The 11,849-nt window shown below is 35.1% G+C and overlaps 1 protein-coding gene across 2 annotated transcripts in view; it reads right to left on the bottom strand.

Annotated features, from left to right (window-relative positions):
* Positions 1 to 375: 375 nt before the first annotated feature.
* The window catches only part of LOC113107016 (cyclin-dependent kinase 16-like), a 30,842-nt gene continuing 19,368 nt past the window's right edge, over positions 376 to 11,849 (bottom strand). For both annotated transcript variants that reach the window (XM_026269134.1, XM_026269135.1), the window contains 7 exons: positions 11,480 to 11,600; positions 10,245 to 10,342; positions 10,025 to 10,130; positions 9,881 to 9,923; positions 8,633 to 8,723; positions 8,237 to 8,314; positions 376 to 4,949 (listed from right to left, as the gene is read on the bottom strand). In XM_026269134.1, coding sequence (XP_026124919.1) covers positions 4,912 to 4,949; positions 8,237 to 8,314; positions 8,633 to 8,723; positions 9,881 to 9,923; positions 10,025 to 10,130; positions 10,245 to 10,342; positions 11,480 to 11,600 — 575 coding nt within the window. In that variant the 3' untranslated portion in view covers positions 376 to 4,911. The remainder of the gene's footprint in view (positions 4,950 to 8,236; positions 8,315 to 8,632; positions 8,724 to 9,880; positions 9,924 to 10,024; positions 10,131 to 10,244; positions 10,343 to 11,479; positions 11,601 to 11,849) is intronic.

The raw sequence follows: 11,849 nt of genomic DNA, 5'->3' as shown, positions 1-11,849 counted from the left end.
GAAAGTTGCATTTCCATGCAAATATATATTAAATGTTATGGATGTTATTTAATCTTTTGGATGAGATTGCTCACCCAAGAATGAGGACCTGGTACAAATTATTGTTAGGAAATGTTCACTTTTTGATAATAATATTAATAATTTACATATTTGATTTAAAACGTATATAGTATGAAGTATATATACATAAGCTATACATATGCATATTAAGTATATATATATATATATATATATATATATTCAGCAATGATGCATTAAATTGATCGAAAGTGACTACATTGTAAACACAATATAAAGTGACTAGAATTTAATTTATAAATACATTTTAATTTGTTAAATAAGCTTGCATGGACTCATAGAAGACAGATTCAACTTGTTATTCAGAAATGTACATACCTTTATTGAATTGTATATCTTTGATACAATAAATGAACAGAATTATATCACATTTGTAAAGATGTGTGTGGGAACACTGGGGTTATAAGTATGTGGTTTTTTATCATAACAGTAATTCTCTGCTGCAGTAAAACTGGCTCAGTAAGAAACACGAAGCAGGGTGTCAGCATCATAACATTCCTTGGAAAAATGAAACACCAACCCATGCAAGACTTTGGATAATTTTGGCATTGACCAATAGCAAAAGCGGAAAAGCAGTCGCCAAACCAAGCTGCTGTATTATACATGTTGAGGCGCATATTTACTGCTCAGGAATCTTGAAATGAAATGAGAACTGCATTGATTTATATCAAGGAAAACACATCAAGTTTGAAATCCTCATTTTAAATATATATAGCTGCTAAAAATGTCACAAAAATAGTCAATGCGTGATGGATGGGCATTATGGATTTGAAATAATAATGTCAAATAAAAGCCGTTCTTATCACTTCTGCTTCATTTCTGGTGTCCAGCTGTGGTCACTGTGAGCCGTGTGTGTGTCATCAGAGATACGATTTCCTTCACTATTAAAAACATAAACCTTCCTCAAATTTGTGTTTTATATTTAAATGTTTCAGATTTCAGATAAGAGTCAGTTGGGTATCATTTGTGCCAAATGTGTTGACAGCACAAACAAATTTGTGATACCAAAACTAATATAATTTATTTTTTTATTGATTCTAAAAGGCACATTTAGATGTTGCTCCAAAACAATGTTTGTTTAAACCTCTTGGATTCGCACTTTAATCTTGTAGAGTTTACTGACTCAATAAAACTCATGCATAAACCTAAGCAATATTAATGGAATCTGAATGAGTCTAACTATGGGTGACATAAGTTTTCTAGATTTCTAAAATAAAACCACAAGCTGAAAGCACTTGTTATAACGAGTGTCATTAATGTACTATGGTCAAAATGATGAAAAAAATGTTCAGGTTGTTATGGTAACTGATCCGAATATATGTGGATTTGGGTTTAAGTATATATTGGGAACTATTTTTAATATGTAACGAACATGCAATATAAATATATTATTAGCTTTAAATACGAGTCACCCAAATGTTCTTAAACTTGAAAAGACACATGTAAACAAAAAATAGAACAAAATTCAAGTTTGGGACATTGATTATATTGCCAGCAAAAATGATTCACATTTGTTCTGAATGTTTTACAGCTTTTTTGTGCCAGTATTCAAATGAGTCCACTCCCTGCTTCATGATAAACAGAGATGGATCAAGTTGATTGGAAAGGAGTTCAGCATTCATACAAGCAACAGCAAGTAACAGTCAGACATAAGATTTTCCATGTCAATACACTTCTGATCCACATATTCTTGGTTGTAAATATTGACTATTGCAATTGCAAGAACTCAAAGATTATAAACAAAGGGGATTTTTAACATTGCATCAAAAATTTTACTGTTATTTATGGTTAACGTGCCTAGACTCGAACAGAACAACTGACCACTCATTTATGCATAATTATTTACTGAAAATATACTATGGCCATCTGAGAGGATTTCCTGCATTAGATATCCATGAGATGTGAAATGTACATTAACAGTGAGTATTGCTTAATGTGTTTAAACCGCTCTTAACATTTATAGAACAGCAGACCGCATTGCTCGCTTCTAGCATTCACGTTTGGACAACCGCCAACTGGAGAAGAGCAGTAAAATGGCTGAGAATCCTGAAACTTTGGGCTATTTAAGTGTATACAACTGCAAAATTAAAAAGCTAAAGAAAATAATACTGTACTGATCAATGATCAAATTTTGTTTTGCATAAAATGAACATTTTAAAAGATTGAGTTGTACAAAAGAAACATACTCAAAACCGTATGAAGTCTATATTTGCTCAAAGTGTATCCGTGTATAAAAGCATTTCACCTGCAATTATATCAAAACCTCACTTATTAAATGGGCAATAAAACAGCCTCAAGTTTTTGCATGACAATTTCCGGGATTATTTGCTTCTTTTATATTTAATGACATGCAATGCATGCCAAAATCAGAACCAAATTCATTTCAAATCAAGAGTTCAAATCAAAGTTATTGCGTAAAAAATGATCAATTATTGCGCAGTAATGAACAGTTGGCCAGGCTTATCCATCGAAGCCCTTTCACTGCAGTCCGTCCGCATTCCAGATGAAAGCTTTAAATCAGATGAGCCGTTTTCATCCTAACAAACATCAAAACCAAATATCTACACCCCATGGGTCTCCTATGGTAGTAACGTCTGGTTACTACATCATATTAAAAAACAAAAAAAAAAAAACAAAAGATAGAACAATGAACAATGTCATCAATGATATGTATAACAAAAATGATATTCCTCTTTGCTTTAAAAATGATACATTGTTAGGAGGATCTTCTCATTGCACTCTCCACGCTTCTGATCTGCAAAACACATTCTAACGCTATTTACAAAGTACCAGTCTTCAGCTATACAACACTGCCATGCAAGTCTGCATTCTCCTCGTCGAATATGCAGCACAGGTATTCACAGGTCATCTCTAACAAGGAGGAAGGGAAGTCACAATCTATCACCAGACCAAACATTTTGGGATTGCTTGAATTAATTAAAAAAATGTGATATTTACTAAAATATCATCCTTCTAGTAACACCGACGGACACTGAGAACAAGTTTTAATCGCCTCTGCATTTCAGCACTAATGGGGTGAATCTTGCAAAAAATATCTGGTCACATTTCACCTAGAAATAATAGATTTTTAAATACTTTAAAATAAAAATTTAAATAAAAGTTTTTTTTTTTTTTTTTTTGCATTGTGACAATTTTTTAACCTTATTTACATACTAAGCAAACTTCCCTCCATACTACTGTAATGCACTTGGAAGTTTTACTTTTCACTATTTCTCATAATACAGAAAAATTATGCTGCATTACAGTAAAAAGTTACTATCAAATTATTTGCACCGGCAAAGAGAGTATAACAAATATTACCATGCATACATGCTTTAAAAATACAATATATTAAATACATTGTATTTTTGTAATTTACAAACTTTTTATACAATTTATGTTTTTTCATTATTAAGGGAATAAGAATTTTGAGACCAATTGCTGAGGATGTCACAATGCAAAAAAAAAAAAAAAGATTAATAGTCCTAACAAAATTGCCTACTTTATAATAAACCAAATGTATTATTGTTCTTGTAATTTCAGGGTGAAATATCACCTTGACTCTTTTATTTTTTTTTTTTCCAAAGATTCACCCAATAATCACATTTGTGGGACTGTATTAATCGCAGACATTGTGCAGAGAGGCCCTGAATAGCACACTCCAGGGGATGATAGTGTTTTGTATCTGCGCTGTGTTACACGACACCAACGCGCTCCAAAATCTAAGGAGTATGAACAACCGAGCCGAGATGCAGAACATTATCCACCGCACTCAGCTGTTCTGCAGAGTGACAGAAACCTGAGCCCTATACACAATCCGACCAGTTCTCCGCATACGCCTGGGCATCCCATTATTAGTTCTCATCGCCCTGACTGAACTGACATAGAAATCAGCTCTGTTTTCAACCAGAGTGACAGCCGTAAGAGCTGCATGCAGCAGTAATGGAAGAATTATCAACAAGGCTGCGTCAAGATTATCAGAGGCTTTCAAAACGCAACTCTAACTTTCTAAGTTGCTTTGCACAAATAATTAGTCCTTGACACAGTGTAGCTGATCGAGGGTTCACTTGAACACGATGATGGAAATGGAAGCTCATAAATCAAACCTAAAGGGATAGAGAGATGGCATGGGGGGGGGGGGGTCTTTGGTGAAACCGTTTTCTAGACTATCAAACTGTATTGCATGGCCAAAAAAACATGTAAACAACAACTTAAAGGTGAAATGCTTTTGCAAACAAAAACAAAAGTTGAAGTCGTCAATGTTCTGATGAATACAAATAACAGATTATGGTTGATTATGATGAATCATTGTGTTGGCATAGTACTAAATGTTCGTCTTTGGATGGGAGGGCTGATGACTCTAATGAAGGGGAGCATTTTCTGGAAGACTAGAGTGACTTGGCTTCTGGATATTAACAGCATTCAAGACATGTTCCTTCATAAACTGGCCTTCCTTTTACATTACAATTGAGAAGTATTGCAAAGAAACCAGGCTGATTTGTTTCAGTCAGAGGATGGAGAGTCAGGCCATCCAATAACATTCTGCGTCTGATTGGTTGAGTACAGCGGCTGGATTGAGAAGGTACAGCAAAACAGGAAGAACATGTTTGTAATGTGAACAGGGAAGGGGAAGTGCATTATTCAAAACAAATCAAGATCCTCAGCCTCTCCATGTAAACAACTACAGTGACCCCTTCTAAAGACATAATGCCACAGGACTAGACAATGACTCGGACGGAGAAATGAAAAACAGATATCCCTTCATCTTCATGACAGGAAACGTCTCGACGTGTCCCGTCCATCTTCCCCCGTCCCGAGTCGCCCCACTTGCCCTCAAAAGAGCAAACTCTGCCGTTGAGATATGCTGTTGACTGGAGAAAAAGAAAAAGAGGAAGTTTAGGCTACATACACAGACAGTGTTCAAATGGTGCATGCAACATTGTGCACGATAAAGCTAAATGCACAATCACTCGTAAGGACCGTCAGAGGGTATGAAGGATTACAAGAGGAAAAGAGAGAGAGAAAATCAGCGCTCACTTCATTTAGAGAACTGGGCATGAGGGTAGGAGAGATTACCAAACCCAAACACACGTCAACGTGCACCCAAACACACAGCCACCCACACATGCTCAGTTCATAGCTCTAGAGAAGCCTGGGCTGTTTTCTTATTTAGCGAGGGAAGAGGGGTATTCGCACAGCAAGCTCTTCTCCTCTGTTTCTGCATATTACAGCTTCTCTGCAAGACTGATATACAGTCAGACTTGTTCAATGCCAAGCTCGAGAAAATAACAGAAAAAATTCAGTGCTAAAAACATTGCAGAGAAATGACCTATATTACTTTATATCCCTCTTTGGCTCTGATTTACGTCTCTCTACACTTTTACTGCTAGTAAATAGTCTGTTTTCAGTCTGTCTAATGAAATCAGTCTCTTATTCATTTAACAGTATATTGTATAATATTATTACCATTTAAAAGAAATGTTCTCTATTTAAATGTATTTTAAAATGTCATTTATTCTTGTGTTGCAAAGCTGAATTTCCAGCACCGTTATTCCAGTCTTCAGTGTCACGTGATCCGCCAGAATCATTCTGAACTGATTTGGTGCTTAAGTAACATTTCTTATTATTCTCAATGTTGAAAATAGCTTAATAGTTTTGTGGAAACAGAGATACATTTTGTTTGAGATTTTTGGATGAATAGAAAGTGCAAGTGCAATGGAAATAGAAATCTTTCGTAACATTATAAATGTCTTTACTGTGACTTTTAATCAATTTAATGCATCTTTGCTCAATTAAAATTCGAATTTCCTTACAACAAAAATAATCTTTTTAACTCTAATGTGATTTTATATACAGGTGAAACAATAAGACGGCACCAGCCTTTGGCATTTCATCAGTGATTTCAACACTGAGACTTTGACAGCATGGATTAATATTCATATTTAGCACTGACTTTAGTGCTCTGTACAAATGCTGAATAATTAGAAGCTCTGGCCTGACAGCTTCATCAATTCGTGAACTGAATACAGACGAGGTCTGAATGGAAGATGATGAGTTTTTCACAGGAGAACCTGTCTGAATATAGATGCTTGATGAGGATGAATGTCTCATTAAATGTTTCTCAGATGAATTATGTAACCTCAGCCCATGTATTACCAATAGTTTTAGATCACCAAAAATCACACAAGCAATAGTTAGCAGGAATATCCCTCATTTTGCAAATGTTTTAACAGTTTGTTAAAAACCAACATGGCAACCCTGGATTGACATGCACATCATGCGGATTGCCAAAACGGACAGAGAAAGTCTGTGCACATTTTTATACCATACTCATAAAAAAAAAAATGGGACAAATGAGTGTGTCACTGTATTGTCTGTGTGTTCTTATTTACTTCAGTTATGGAAGCTAATGTATTTCTAATTTCAAGAAATGCATGGGTCCATTACATCTTAAAGTCCTATGCACTGAATTAAGAGAGAAAATGCATTTTTGAAAATCTGAGGAGTGATTCATATGTGATCACTTCCTGTAGGGTACAACTGGACAGTAAGGATGAACAGGAAACTCAAGGGAAGAAAGATGGTTTTGTTGTTTGTGCCCTCCTGCATTGAGCGGAGGGCGACAAATATGTACCTAAGGTATGCCGGAACCTTAGACATCTTTGCAAAAGCTCTGAAGCACAGTGAAGCAGTGGTGTAAATACAAAAAAAAAAAAATTATTACAATAATAAGCAGGGAGGGAAAAAAACAGAGACCGTGGGAAAGACAAGAGCAGAAAACAAAGTTAGCAGTGAATGAGCTGCATAATACATGGAGCTTAACAAGAACTTCCTCATGAGAATTTCTAACGCAACTGTGCCTTAACAAGCCTAGATGAGAAACAAACCTAGCATTGCAGATAGAGAATAAAGAGAAAAAGGATGCATGTTAAGAAGAAGGAGAAAGAGACCCTGTTTAAATATGTCACTGACATACATTTTGGGGATCTTAATACCAGGTGTAAACCAAACCAATGTGAGGCAGTCAGAGATGAAGGATATATTAAGCAAAAAAAGAAAAAAGAGGAATATGAAGATAGAGAAAGATGAGTAAACCAGCATCTCTGACTACAGCACAGTGGGAAGAACACTATTAAGAGAGAAGATGAGAGAGCACAGAAAATGAGCTGTGTCATGATGAGCAATAGAGTTCATATATCATCTGATGAACATGAATAATATTCAGGAAGAATATGACTGAGATGATGCTATGGGATCAGTGTGCTCAGCAAAGTTATATAAATGATAGACTCTGCCTCAGTCGAATCATCTAATGTATACTGCATACAAAAATATAGAAGAAACTGGATAAAAGCATCTGTCTCTATCTGACTGGCTGGCTTTATGCAATTTCTGGGAGTCTGGGTACACAGGTTTATACTGTATGAGATTTAGACAGACTAGACTGAATGCTCCTTTTTACCATAATATATAAATTCTATATAATTTTGTTAATGCGTTGGACTGATCAGAATTAACAGCAAAGGTTCCGCAAACAAAATATTGCATTCCGTTATTCGGTACACACGTGCACTGTAACGAAAGCCCTGTAACGAAACGGTCAGGTACGAATACACGTACTGTTACACCCCTTACATATATATATATATATATATATATATATATATATATATACATATATATATATATATATATATATATATATGACGCCATTCTTCAGTTGGTGTTATTTCTTTTGTAATTAAGTTATTGTTCCACAATATTGTAAAATATTGACAGTAAAAAAAACATTTAATTAGTAGTATCAGTCTGCCAGAAAACAAATATACAGCAGCTAAAATCAGTGCTATGCCGTTTTTTTTTAAACAAAATGTAAATATTCTTTAGCAAATATTTTTTTGTCTAATTCAGATTTATCCTCCACTCAAATGTCTCACAAAAAAATATATATATATATATTTATAGTCCTTCTGTGGAGGGGTCTTGGCCAGACTGAGATAAATATCGGCCAGTTTATCAAAACTCTGACTGTTTGAGAGTAACGCCAGCTGACGTGCTGCCATATACAGAGAGGTCAGAAACACACGGTACACTGATGGATGAAGCTCCAAACTATCATCATGATTTATCATCCGACATTTGTGTTTTATGGTTTTACCTGATTCCGACAGGGAATTCGTCCTCATTCCGGGCTCCTTCTCCAGCTGAACTTCCTGAAGTGCAAATATTGATGCAGCTGGCGGGGAGAAATGGAACAGTTATGTTAACACGCTGAACTAAAACTAGGGCTGATATATAACGTTAAGGGTTCAGAAAATCTGTGCAAGCTTATTTCAGCAAACACCGACCTGATTCAGTGCAAATACAGAATAGCTCATAGCGGCTCGGTGGAATTAAATGTCTTTCAAAGTAAAGTGTGTATGTGTGAGACTTCTGTCTGGCACTTTAATAATTCTATCTGTCAGTGTAAGGTGTGTGTGTGCACATGAATATGTTATCTGGCACCATCATAAATCTCCCAAGTGGAAGGAGATGTGTGTGTGTGTGAACTCACTGTCTGGCAGTGTGAGAATTCTCTCTCCCAGACAGTGAAGGTATGAGTGTCTCATGGCTTCCTCTGCTGCAATCCGTTTCTTCCCCTCAAACTAAGACAAAGTTCAGTGTTAGTCAAGCACATACGCAAAACACTCACTAAATAACTGACTAATATACACATTATTATACACTATTGTTCAAAGGTTTAGGGTTTTTCGGCATGGACATGATTAATGCATCAAAAGTCAAAGACGAAGATGTTTATAAGACATTGTCACAAACGATTCTCATTTCAACTACATCCGTTCTTTTGAACTTTACATTCATCAAAGATTCTTTAAAAAATACTTTCCACAAAGATATTAAGCAGCACAACAGTGATAATTAATAGAAATGTTTCAAATCAGCATATTAGGATGATTTCTGAAAGGTCATGTGACACTGAAGACTGGAGGAATTGATGCTGAAAATTCAGATTTGAACCACAGTAATAAATGACATTTTAACATATATACAAGAGGAAAACAGCTATTTTAAATAGTAAAAAATTTGTTTTTGTAATATTAGTGTTTTTACTGTATTTTGATTAAATGAACAGATTTCTCTTTAAAAAAAAACTGAGCGCTTTTAAACCCAAAACCTTTGAACTGTATGGAATATAGTTAGCAAAATAAGATAAGAAAAAATAATAAGTTAGCAAAACACTCACATATTTTTAGAATTCAACATGAGATGACAAAAAAACTGAATATGAGATGTTGTTTCAAATAACTACTACAAAGAATGTATACAGACAAATAAATATTCAGACGACTGAACTCTGGAAAGAGAACAACATTATATTAAAAGTGTCATTTTTTTCAATGTCATGATTTAAATTCTTCCCCCTATCCCTGCCTAATGAAGATATCATACTGTGAGCAGGGCATTCACAGGCGCAATTTCCTGAAAAGTGCAAACCCTGTGGCTCAAACACAAGAATCCCAATCCAACATTTCTATTTAAACCAAACTGACTTAAGCTGAATAATGACACCGTTGCTTTCTATAGAGCTGCTTAAATGAACTAACTTGAGCTGAATAATGGCACTATTGTCTTTTTTTACAGCTGCTTTAGAGCAGAATTTCTCTTGTTTGAAGTTTAAAACATTGCTTCTGTTATTTTTACCTGTGAAACTGCTTTGGAAACTGTCTGTATTATATGTGCAGTCCGTATTAAGTGCTACAAGTAAACGTGACTTTAGTTGACTAAATAGTACACAAATCACCTGCAGCAGTTTCGACAGAAGTTCAACTCCATCATTGTCCAATCTGCAAGCAAAAAAATAATGCAACTTCAGTAAATGACCTCCAACAGCGTGTGTTTTTGATGATTGTTTCAGGCATCGGGCCCAGAGGACAGCTGTCGTTACCTTGGAGTGTGGTTGTGGAGACAGTCTGCACGGTATCTGGGGTAGTTATAGGAGATGAACTCCTCGTTGGAGGTTATTCCAGGCCAGGTCTCCTCTGTGGGCGTACCTATGAAAAGACACAGGAGGGTTTATAAATATCACAGTGACACACACGGAGACAAACGGTCAGATCTAGAGCCAGAAAAACCAGGAGGAGAGAGAGTGGGTGAGAGAATGGTACCGAGCAGTTTGAAGATAAAGTGCAGCTCCTCCTCCACCGTGGAGCCCGGGAACAGGGGTCGACCTGTAGACATCTCGTAGAAGATACAGCCAACACCCCTGCAATGAGAGTCATTAAAACTCAATTCAAGTTCACCCCCACAGAAGCTATGACACAAGAAGAGTGTGCTCTGATTTACCTCAGTACAAACAAGTCCAATTCTTAGCTCACTATTTGAATTGATCACCAGAGGACAAGAAATAATTTTACAGAGATGTGAGCTTACCGTCTGAACTGAATTAATAAGGTAGGATTGATTGGTATAGAGAATAAAACAACAACTTTTTAATCACAACATTTAACTTTAGTATTGTTTGTATACTATTCTTACCATTACTACTTATTAATACTTAGAATTTTTATTACAAATGTAGTTTTGATTATTTTGTTATACGCTTGTCATTTTATTCTTTTTACAATTTTATTAAGCCTTAATTAATATTTATTTCAGTAATTTTAGAACTTCAGCTAAAACTTATTTCAGTTACTTGCCAGTAAGTTCATTGTTTTTATGGAAAATTAATTTTGCGATAGACGCTTTGTATGTCATGTGTTGGATGGATGCCTTTGGCCATTGCATCATGTCATGTGTTGCGTTCTTCAGAGGCTGTGTCAAGTTAAAAGAAGTTCAAAACTGTGTCTTTGACATCCGCTGCACTACATCTAGTTGTTTTTGAAAGCAAGAACGCATGCTGTAACATGGTGTACATAGCAGCAAGAACAATATATATATATATATATATATATATATATATATATAAAAAAACCTGAATGTTCAATAAAAAATAAATAAATCATAAAATAAAAATAAAAGTCAATTAATTTTTTTCCAAAGTGATAATCAGCAGTGTTTTTAACTAAAATAACAAATGCTTAAAATATTTTTCGGTAACTGAAATAAAGTTTCAATAAAAAAACACTATAAATATTTGATGAAAATTTCTAAATACTTAAATGGAAACAAAAAATGTTTCCTTGGCAACTAATTGAAATAAAGTTAAATACAAATAAAGTAAAAATACAATTAAAGCTAAATAGAAATACAACAAATAATAATAATAATAATAATAATAATACAAGCACTTAAAATTACAAAACAAATTATTTATAAATACTATTGTGGTATATAAAAATACTAAAATAACACTGATACCACAAATAAACCAAGTAAGATAAATCATCAGGTGGATGCTCACCACATGTCAATCTGAGTGGAATAGTCGGTGCTGCCCAATAGGATGTCAGGGGGGCGGTACCAAAGCGTCACCACCTCATTGGAGTAGGTCTTGGTGGGAATCGATTTTGCTCGTGCAAGACCTGAAGACCAAACAAATATCTAATTATTTAAGAGGCATTTGACCGAACTTTTCAAGATATTACATATCCACTTAAGCCCTACCAGACGTTTAGTACACTAGGTGCTTTCAGCTAAAGCAGCACTACAATGATTACAGAGACAATGCAAGTGGGGCAACCCGAGGTTCAGTTTCTCAAGTAGGTAAGTGGGCAGCTGGTTTTCATTTACCACTAGTGTTACACCACCCACACCATGGGAACACAGTAAGA

The sequence above is a fragment of the Carassius auratus genome, chromosome 8, assembly GCF_003368295.1.
Source record: "Carassius auratus strain Wakin chromosome 8, ASM336829v1, whole genome shotgun sequence".
NCBI classification, from domain to species: domain Eukaryota; kingdom Metazoa; phylum Chordata; class Actinopteri; order Cypriniformes; family Cyprinidae; genus Carassius; species Carassius auratus.
The sequence above is the reverse complement of the archived record's forward strand: the minus strand, read 5'-3'. Positions and strand labels throughout refer to the sequence as shown.